General features: G+C 42.1%; 1 protein-coding gene across 1 annotated transcript; it reads right to left on the bottom strand.

Annotated features, from left to right (window-relative positions):
• Positions 1 to 3,383: 3,383 nt before the first annotated feature.
• pou3f3b (POU class 3 homeobox 3b) lies at positions 3,384 to 6,556 on the bottom strand. Its single transcript, XM_042513195.2, has 2 exons — positions 4,689 to 6,556; positions 3,384 to 4,387 (listed from the first exon to the last, which is right to left on the bottom strand). The coding sequence occupies exons 1-2, from the start codon at positions 5,898 to 5,900 to the stop codon at positions 4,289 to 4,291; spliced, it is 1,311 nt and encodes a 436-aa protein (XP_042369129.1). The 5' UTR covers positions 5,901 to 6,556; the 3' UTR covers positions 3,384 to 4,288.
• Positions 6,557 to 11,005: the final 4,449 nt, after the last annotated feature.

Raw genomic sequence — 11,005 nt, 5'->3', positions numbered from 1 at the left:
GAAATATTATTAATAATTATTGTGCATTAAAAGTTTGCCTTTTAAGGGACAAATCCCCTCTCTATCCTGCTCAAGTCTTGTTTTAAAGAGCAGAGTGGTGTGACAACGAGCAGCTTTAATTAGCGCGAATGGGCGCGACGAGCCTGTTGGGCCACTGGCGTCCTAAATCAATAGCAAGGGGGGAAAGCGGAGTTCTCCTAGGGCCTGAACGCACGGCGCGCGCACACACGCACGCACACCCATACTGCTGCCAACATGGTTTTGAAGACCCATGAAAAAGGCAAAGCTGTTGGAGAATAGGCGCACCAAAACCCATTATGAGATTTGAAACTCTTTTTGTGTCGCCTAAAAAAAATCTCTCACTAGATTGTGATATTTCTGCAAAAGCCGTACACAAGAGCTGGCTGCTCTGAGAGGTATTTTGTGCGTAAAAACGCAAAGGTTCGCTGCATGGGATTTTTGGGGCAACTTAAGAGAGCAGCGAAGAACCTCTTCCTCTCTTGCGCGTTGGGGCTTATCTCAGCACGTCATGTGACTTTGCATTGGATTTTATGCAGAGGAGTACAGGAAGTGCATGTTAATGAGCAAAGGTGAGGCCAAAGTGGAGCCTCACTGCACACATGCTTTTATTTTTAAAAAGCAAATGTGCTAATTATTGTAGCATAATATAATGAACACCCCAAACAGCATTACAGGCAGAAACGTCCTTGCAAACACCATCAACACATTTAAATACAATTATTTAAAATATGAAGTTTTGGAGCACTGAAGAAAGGGGGAATCCACAAAATATGGTTATCCACAAACAATCCAACCCATAATTATTATTATTTTGGACGAAAACGTCCCCTGAAAGCAACGTAAACACGTTTGTGTCAAAATTCTAAAATATAAAGGTTTTGAGTACAACATGTGGGGGTTATCCGTAAACACTGGATATAAAAAACAATCCAAGCTTATTTCCTATTAAAAAAGTCTATTAAAATTCTATTTAGGCGTAAACGTCCTTTAAAACGCCATCAACACAGTAGCGTCTATATTCTAAAATATACAGTTTTGCAGCATTGTAGGGAGGGGGTAATCCACAGTAAAAATCCGCAAACAGTCCAAGCTTATTTCCTTTAACTGGCCTCATAAATAATTTTCTTTTCAGACTACTACATCCTTTAAACGCCTTAAACATATTTGTGTCTAAATTCTAAAATATGACATTTTGGAGCACTGCAGGGAGGGGTTTATCCACACTGGATACCAACAAACAGTGGATACCTACAGTCTAGCCTGAGGTTGATTAAAATACTTTCATAAGATTTATTTATTTATTTATTTATTTATTTATTTATCTTTTGACGAAAACATTACTGCAGATGCCATTAACATATTTGTGCCTAAATACTAAAATATGAACTTTTGGAGCACTGCAGGGAGGGACACTATTAACAAAAAGTGCATATCCACAAACAGTCCAACATTAGGCTTTTTTTTTATTTATTTTTTTTTAAAAAAGATCAAAAAGCTTCATCATTAATTTTGTTTTTCGACTAAAACGCCTTTTCAAACACTATTAACACATTTGTATTTCAGTTCCAAACATAAAGTTTTAGAGCGCTGCAGGGAGGGGGGTTATCCACAATTGTAAGCACCCACAAACAAACAGTCTAACCTTATGTTGTTTTAAACAGCCTCATAATTGATTTTCTTTTTAGACTAAAACGCCCCCTCAATGCCATCAACACATTTGCATCTATAATCTAAAATATAAAGTTTTGGAGGTCTGCAGTGAGGGGGTAATCCACACACAATGGATTTCCATAAACAGTCCAACCTTATGCTTTTATTTTTTAATTTTTTAACAGCTTCCAAATTATTTTTCTTCTTAGTCTAAAACGTTCTTTCAAATGCCATCAGCACATTTGCGTCTAAATTCTAAAATACAAAGTTTTAGAGCACTGCAGGGAGGGGGTCATCAATAAACAGTGTATATCCAAAAACAGTCCAACCTCCCGCTTTTTAAAATTTTTAAACAGCTTCATAATAATTTTTTCTCTTTAGTCTAAAACGTTCTGTCAAGCCATCAACACATTTGCATCTATATTCTAAAATATAAAGTTTTGCACTGCACACATAGCGTGTCTTTTGCTGCCACTTTTACTAATGGAGACAAAGAAAAATGATGCCCACTTCTCTATATCATTGAATTCAGTTGCTAAGCAACTAGTATGGGAAATCATCCGCGAAATTCAAATCCTGCAGCGAGAGGACACGTTTTGTGAGTTTTGCTGAATAGGCGAGCGAGAAAAAAAGAAAAAAATAAAGTTTGAAGACATTTGCCTCTTGCAGCCGTGACGAAAAATAGTCCTGTTAAAAAAATAAAGTAAAAGTATTGACTATCATTTAGAGTTATTATATGGGAAAAAATAACAAACTGCACAAGCGCGTTAGAGGGAATATTATTCCCCCCCACCTGTCCTGCAAACTACCCGGCACTAAGCCTGTCAAAAGTCCTGAAACAACAACCCAGATATTAATCTGCACCACTCCGACATGTCAAACAGCACTTCACCGTTTCATCCTCAGTAAACTGCAGTTGGAGGCTGAGCCTGTGGGGCTGCTCAGCTCTGGACAGACAGAATCAATAAGCTCTCTGACCCAGTGCCCCGCATCCTAACACAACATGTCAGCTCACCGAGTTATGGAGCTCTCTACCTGGAGTGTTTTTAGGGAGCATCGCATCGCATTGGAGCTTTGCGTGCGTAATCTTGCAGCTGCAAATTCAATTTCGAGTGCAAATCAATTATTTTGCAGCTTTTGTTGCACTGACGAGCGCACGAATCTATTAATTATCAGTATTAAGAGATGCAGGATCTGTAAGCTAAATATTACATAACATGCAGTCAGGCTCAACCCACGTTAGCCGTTTTAATTTCTCTCGAATATTTTTACGCACACAGAAACTGGTGCATGCATGTTTTGCGGGCTGGGGTTAGGGCTCGTGCGTTTTGCCCAAGGCCTCAAGAGGCAGCAGATGTAAACAAACAGACGAGGCATTGTGCAGGGCCTTCAACTGACCGCGATGTTTCATTTAAATGGTAATACACAGTTATGGGATGGAGATAAGAGCGCTGGTGGACATTTATTTAAGCTCAGGGAATAATTCATACGATTTTAATACCGTAAATGTCACAATAATGCGAATTTTTTAATATTCTAGTAAATACAAAACGTAATTTTTATACATAGATTCTTTCCTTGTTGTGCATTATTTTAATAGAGGTAATTATAAGCACGCACCATTTTCTTCATTCTGCATGCAAACGATAACACCCCTTTTAAAATAAAAGCCCCAAATACGGTAAGAATATGAATCTCAAAACACAACATGATTGCATTTCATTCTAACAAATTTATTGTGTCTCAATCAGCTCGTACGGAACCACTACTGGAAATTAAATTACAATCAAATTATCACATCAAAATATACCCTTATTACCTAACAACGGTCAGCTTATGATGATTTGTGCTCCTTTAAAAACGATAATACAAAAAAAATTAAAAACAAATAAGGGCAACAAGAAAAAAAAATATAAGAGGAAATTAAGAAAAAAAGGGGAAAGCATTTTACACAAGTTCCTGGAAGGAGGGGAAATAAATTACCGTTTGGAATAATTCATATGTATTCCGAATAAAATATTAAAACAAGTCATTCTGATGAAAAATATAAAGTAAATAACTCAGATCAGTATCTGATCTAGTGATCTATATTGCCGGCTTTACAGAGTTTTGTTTATTAAAACCTACCAAAGAATACTGCTTAGAAAGGGCAGCAATAATATCCACAGCACCCACTCAGTCACACTTGGCAACAGATTTTTTTTCCTCAAATAAGTGCAGTTTGAAGTCTTTTTCAAATGTCTTTTTGGGGGGAAAGAAAGAGGGAAAATCCACTCACGGTGTCCTTTAAATAATAATAAAAAACCCAAAAATGGTGAGATCAGGCGGGGACAGTCCTTCTGGGCCTCAATAAAAAAAATCCCTTATCCTCCATGCAGTCCATGTCAGAAATCAAAAGCTGTAAATCATGATGGAAGCTTCGTGGATGTCACTCTTGTTCATATTGTTGCAGTTTCCCCCCCTTTTTCTTGTTATTGTTATAGAGGGAAGGCGGTTCAGTCCTCTAAATATACAAAATGCCTGCTCCTTTGTTTCTTCAATCAAACACAGGATAATGAGGGGGGATATTTTTTGGAGTAAGGAGGGGAAAGAGAAATAAAAACAATACTTCCTCTTCTTAATGCGCCAAAATTACCTGGTGGAATGAACTTGTAGTTGTCACCCTCTGGTCGCTCGCTTCACTTGCATCTTTTAAGTAATCTACTAAAAAATGCCCCTGAAAGAAAAAAGCAGAAGGAACCTTTTAGACATTTCAGGGCCTGGAAGAAGGTGCGTTTTTTTGAAGTGGGGAAAATTGGGAAGAAAAAGGGGATTTTTGTTTTTTTCTGATGAAAAATAGATAACACATTTGCAGTCTCATTCATATTCCCTCACAATCACAGTATCAAAAAATTCTATCTTGGGCGATAGTTTTTTTTTTTTTTTATCAATTTCATATAAAATATTCTGTGCTGTTTCTATGTTTCACTGAACATTCTTTTGCAGTCCATGGAGGGGGGCGGTGTTTCTGCACTCACATTGCCGACCTGAGAGTACACATCCTCCGGCGTCTGTGCCACTCCTGGGGGCGTCATCCGTTTTTCCTTCTGTCTCCTATTGCAAAACCACACTCTAACCACCTCTTTCTCCAGCTGCAAGTTGTCCGCCAGGCTGCTGATCTCCTGCGCCGAGGGTTTGGGGCATTTTAGGAAGTGGCTCTCCAAAGCCCCCTTGACGCTCACTTCGATGGACGTGCGCTTCTTTCGCTTCCTACCCTGCGCCGCGATCTTGTCGATGCTGGTAGGGCTGCCGGTGGACGAGTCGGCCTCCTCGAGCCACTTGTTTAACAAAGGCTTGAGCTTGCACATGTTCTTGAAGCTGAGCTGCAGAGCCTCGAATCTGCAGATGGTGGTCTGAGAGAAAACGTTCCCGTACAGGGTGCCCAAAGCCAAGCCGACGTCCGCCTGCGTAAAACCAAGCTTGATCCTCCGCTGCTTGAACTGCTTGGCGAACTGCTCCAGGTCGTCCGAGGTCGGCGTGTCGTCATCCGAGTGCGGGTCGTGGCTGTTAACGCCGCCGTGGTGCTGGTGATGCGGGTGCTGGTGGTGATGGTGGTGGTGGTGGCTGCCGTGGTCCAGATCTGGGGTGTCCCCTCGCACCAAACCCGGGTGCACCAAGCTCTGGCTGCCGGGGCTCAGCATCCCGTTCACAGTGAACCCCCCCGGCTGGGAGTAGATGAGCGACTGCTGCTGCTGCTGCCCCCCAGATATGGAGTTAATGTGCGCCGCAGTCGTACTCCCCCAAGCCCCGGCGTGAGTCTGATGTGGCGCTAAGTGAGGGGGCCTGTGGTGCAGCGCGGTGCCCGTGTGCAGATCGTCTCTGCCGGAGTTTTTCACATCCTGCTGCTGCGGGCTGCCCGTCATCCCGACCGGGCTCGACGACCACGGCGATCCGGCTTCAGCTGCAGCGACCGCGGCTGCAGCTGCGGCCGCTGCGGCGTGCGGGAGGGATGTCACCCACTGGTGGGCATGGCTCAGCATGTGTCCCCCGTTGCTCGCTGCCATCGCGCCTTGCATAAAGTCACTCTGTACCATCTTGACTGAGGGGTCCCCCCTGTAGACCCCAGACCCGGAGGTAACCGCAGCACTGCCCGGCTGCATGCCACCACCTCCGGAGTCAGAGTGCACGATTGAGCCGGACGATAAGATGCTATTGCTGGGCAGATAAGGATTGGAAGCCGCGGTGGCCATTCCGTCAACCCTTATGAATATGTTTGTGGATAACCCCCCTCCCTTTTTTACAGTCACTTCTTTCGAGCAGGCAAATTGTATCTCATGAATTATTCAAACTTTAAAAGTACGAGTAGGTTTTTGGCGATACCATGCGTAAAAACGCAAAAAAGCCTGGAAACACGCTGGCAAAAAAACTGAATAAAATCCGCATGTATTTACAACATTCTATCGGCGAATAAAAAAAAAATCCAGAATTTTCAAAAGCCCTTTGAAACCATGTGCAGAAAGTTTTGCACTGAAATTGCGAGCATTAAAATTCAAATATTTGCAAAAAAGCGTTGTCCCATACAAACTTTTGATGCTCGCAAAAGACAAAAAGCCTTGCAAATTCTCCACAATGTACAAAGTCCCAGTTTATGTCCCCTTTGGATGAGAAAAACATTAGCAGAGTGTCCTCAGTTCTTTTGTAATTCAGTCGCCGAGATTTCTCCTTCGCTTTATTCTTTTCTCTCTCTTCTTTTATAGCACTGTAGAGCCTATCTCTTTGTTCTGTTTTGATGTATATAAACCTGCCAAACCGCAAACTCCCGATGAAGTACAATCCAGTATAACAGTGTACGGCGCTGCTCGCGAGCCTCTTCTCTCATTCGCTTGTTCTCTCTCTCCACCTCTCTCTCTATATCTCTCTTTCTCTCTCTCTCGCTCTCTCTCTCCCCCTGACAGGCAAGTCGAGTCCCGCCCCCCTCCCAGTCCGACGACGCACGGATGTTTACCCCGTGCGTCCCCGCTCATTGGCTACCCGTCGTGTGATTGGCAGCCCTCGCCAGCCCTTGCTCCAGGGCGCACGAGCCCTCCTTCCGGCTGTTCCGATTGGTTGATTTTTAATTGCAGTCCAAACAAAAACGGGGCACACAACTTGGTAGTAAATAGTACTGAGGTATTAGTACACAAACAGTGGGGCGATAAACTGTGACCTCTAGGTTGTGAGCATCAAATCGTGATCTTTTATTTTGAAAAGCTTCACTATATGCTTTCCCTTTTATTTATTCATGAGCATATATTTTATTATAAAAACATGTTAAAAAGATGTGTCAGCTCAAATACATGGATAAACTCTATTTAGTGATTATATTTAGGTTGTTTGACCTGCTGTTATTCTTATAATAAAAATGCATGCAAGCAGGACCATAGGTCACACATCAACATTAGGGGACAAAAATATGAATTGGTGTGGTCCGCCAGAAAATGTCGAGCATCAAACACATAATTTCCTGCATTTTGGTGATTTTTAACGCAGTACTACACATACTTTTGTGCATTCTGCCCAGATTTATACACAAATGTGTGCCTTTTATTCTTCTAACTAACAAGCAGGGGCGCAAGTTTAATTTCAATACTGGGGGGAAATATGTGAAGTGGCGGAGTCCGCCATAACATTTTCAAGCTTATCATACATAATTTCCTGCATCTTTGGAAGTTTAATGTACAAATTTGTGCCTTTGCATAATTGCATTGATTTATACTGTTATCCTTGCAACAAACACACATCCAGGACTAATACCGCATATGGGTGTAGGTTTTGTTTGAACATTTAAGGGGACACATAGAAAATGGCAGGGTCTGCCAGACAATTTTGAGCATCAAACACTGAATTTCCTGAGATCTGCTGATTTTATTAGTCACCATTTTGTGCCTTTTATATAATGCATTCTCGTAACAAACACTGCATCCAGGAATAATACAAGTGGGGGTGTAGGATACATTTAAACTTTGGGGGGGGGGGGGGTCATGTATGAAACTGTGAGGTCCACCAGAAAGTTTCGAATACCTTTTATATATTTGCATTTAAGTAGTTTTATCTTTTAATTTTAAGCATCAAACACTAAATTCCCTGAATTCTGGCATTTTTAGCATCAATTTGTGGCTTTTCTGCATTGATGTATGGTGTAAATGTCTTAAACTTTAAACATAAAAGTCCTTTGCCACTTTATGTTCTAAATATTCAGGGGGGCTTCACCTGTGTCCCCTCCTGAAATCTACACCTGTGAGTACAAGGCTGTTCAAATCTGCAGCTGACATTTCAAGATCTATTAGTAACAATTATAATTATCTGGTAGCCTGACCTGATTGTGTAACAGAGTAATGCATCCATACTACCACGGTTAGGGGTTTAATTCCCTCTGGGCCACCCAGGAAAAATACAGGAGAGCCTTAGAATTTAAAAAAATGGCTCACTATATGGTACATTCTTATCTTGCTATACACTGTAATTTACTATCTCAGGTTAATTGTTTATAGGCAGATAAAAAGTAAAAAAAACAACAACTCAGTGACACACACAACCAAAACATAACACAGTGCAATAGAGTCACTGCAGCCATGAGCCAGTGCAGCCCCGGCTCCTCAGGAGTTAACGCACAAAGGTTGCGGGGATGCTTCCATGCGGAAACGTCGCGCACAGGCAACCTCAGTGAAGCACAGAGAAAGAGAAAGTGGCAACCAAAACAAGGGCAAATTGAGCAGTCCTTGGGGGATTTGTGCGTGTGCTGGAAACGTCTCCTTAAGGATAGGAAAAATATCCAAAGATATCCCTTAAAACGCATCCTTTAAGATGACCCCAGATATGAATGGGGCCTTTGTTTGTGCGCCTTTGGACCATGTTTGGCAGTAAGTGCCAGATATGGCTCCCACTGGTTGCCTGTTGAGTCCACCTGACCAGGCCTGTGGCAGGTGATTCTCTGACAGGATTAACTGTATTTTGTATAAAGGTTAGACCTCTGTGTCATGTGTAACCCCCCAAATGCCACCTCATAAGCTCCCCAAATCAAACATGACGCATGGATTTTATTGCAAAAGGGATTTAAGGGCAAATATAAGGCAGAGGAAGACTTGTGCAGCCATGCCAGCACCCCCCTCCTCCTCCTTCTCATCCCAGTAGATTTAATTTGGACTGGGCTCAAAACCGAGGGAGCCTCGTGGATTTGTTTACATTGAATAGGCAGGCTAGGGGCCAGAACCATGGGGCCCTCTATTCATTAATATACAGTGAGGATTTCTGTCTAAATTACTGCTGTTCAATCCACACTGCACGCTTTGAAAGGGCGTCTCAGGCGGCCAGCAGAAACGTGACACCAAGTGTAGAGAAGAGGGCTCCAAGATAACCCCTTAAAATGAAAATAATAATGTAATATATATAAAAGAGGAGTCAAAAGCGTTGCAGAAATGCTCCCGAAAATCACCGCGCAGCGATAAAAAAAAAACAACCTCTCTGATATATGTTTATTATTTATTTGCTTATTATAAAAGGTCCCCAAGTTCCCTGCTGGGGGAGTTCATTTATTTTGTATGCGGAAAAAAAAGAAAGAAAAGGGGGGAGAGGAAAAAAAATCATCCCCAAGTATAACAAGAGACGAACAGTTAGTGCTGATTTTCATTTGCATAAATTTTCATATATTTTAGTGAAAATAATAGCGGGAGCCGAGGAGTGCTCCTGCTCAGTTGAGGCAGAGGAAAGAAAATCTTAGGGCGCACCGAGTCGTAGGAAAGGGAGATAACCATTTACAGGCTGCGTGTGAACAATGTGAAGCTATTTCCCCTTTGCTTGGACACAAGGTAAGTCAACAATTATCTATGCGGATTTCTTTTTTACGCATGAGGAACGTTGGAGTTTATCGCGCATTGCTCCACTGTGGCTTCCTTATAGTCTCCTCGCTGCTTTATTTCACTCTTGCGCAGTCTTTTATATTCAAAAAATAGCAAATGCGAGTCCTTTTTTTTCGTATTTTACCTAGAATGCGTAAAAAATCAATACGTGCGCGCCCGTTGTTTGCTTTAGCGCCCCGGCTCCCCCTTTTTTCGCTTTTTCTATAAATCGCGGGCAGATGGATAAGCTGTGCTGTTTTGTAGTGAATGTCCACCGGAGAAAAGTGCAATCAATCACATTTTAAGCAGGGAGAGAGAGAGAGAGAGGGAGAGAGAGAGGGAGTGAAAGAGAGAGAGACCCCTCGGTTGAATCCTCCAGAGAGATCGCGTAGGCAAGTGCAATATGAAATCGTTTAATATAAATCGATCTGGCCGCTGCAAAGTTTGTTTAAAGTTTATGTGCTCCCATCAAGACAGACACAGATTATAAATAGCCCGAGATGTTAATGGATGCTGACCGGTTTTGTTCATTTGCTGTTTTTTTTTTGGGGGGGGTTCGGAACAGCTCGAGGAGAAAGAAAATGTCACGGAAACTCAAACTAAAAGGACAGATTTTTTTTTTTTAAAGGAAGCGCAGATGCAAAAGAGATCTGCTCACAAGTAATTATTTAGTGGCAGACGATAATCATTCCGGTGTCTGTCACAACTTTCGGTCCGGCACTGAGGATCTATCACACATTAACCCGAATTTGTGCAGAGGGGAGAAGAAGTCGTTTGGTGCTCGGTGCACTTTTTCGGGGTTTTTTTTCTCACGGGTTAACTCCTTTTTCTCCTTCATTGATGGGGAGTGCATTTCTGAGCCCAGCACTTGGTAGCCATGGTGAGCCCAATAAAAGGGGGAAACACTAGTCGCATTAAGCTGTATGTTTGTGCACTGGAGTCGAGATGAAAAGGGACTCGGTGTCCCGGGCCAGCAGCATTTCGGTGCTGGGCGGTAACGCGTTACAGTAACGAAATTACTCCATTTGTAGCACCAAGAAACAACAATTCATTATTCTAGTTGTAACTTTACGTTAAATTATCCAACAGTCGTCATTATGTCTGTTTTCATCGCCATTTAATGTGTGAAAATCGTATTTAGCATAGCAGATAGTTTTGGGATCTTTGAGCCAAAACATGACTTGATTGCTGAGGCAACCAAGCTATCGCGATGTTTAAAGTCACATCATAATCAATAATTTTGTGCTGCGTAACGGAAAAGTAATGTAACGCATTACTTTGAATAAACTCACAAATTATTGTGATTTTAATGTAGAAGACAAACTGGATTTATCTCCTACGTGACCCTCCTGCAGGCAGCTGTTGCTCGAGTCATGGGTTGAGGTGACAGATTTTGGGAGTCTTGTTGGCTCATAGATAATAAAAAAATCATAACTGCCACCAGGTGTCGCGCTCACGCATGATGCAAACATCATATAGCT

The sequence above is a fragment of the Plectropomus leopardus genome, chromosome 24 (assembly GCF_026936395.1).
Source record: "Plectropomus leopardus strain MGB_pleo_1.0 chromosome 24, ASM2693639v1, whole genome shotgun sequence".
Lineage (NCBI taxonomy): Eukaryota > Metazoa > Chordata > Actinopteri > Perciformes > Serranidae > Plectropomus > Plectropomus leopardus.
Note: the sequence above shows the minus strand (reverse complement) of the source record. Positions and strands in the feature narration are given on the sequence as shown.

Bases quoted from the DNA above. Each gene is read 5' to 3' on its own strand.
- pou3f3b (XM_042513195.2), bottom strand. From the start codon at position 5,900: ATGGCCACCGCGGCTTCCAATCCTTATCTGCCCAGCAATAGCATCTTA. The intron at 4,388-4,688 runs GTGAGTGCAGAA...TTTTTCTTTCAG, and splicing joins TGTACTCTCAGGTCGGCAAT to GGGCATTTTTTAGTAGATTA.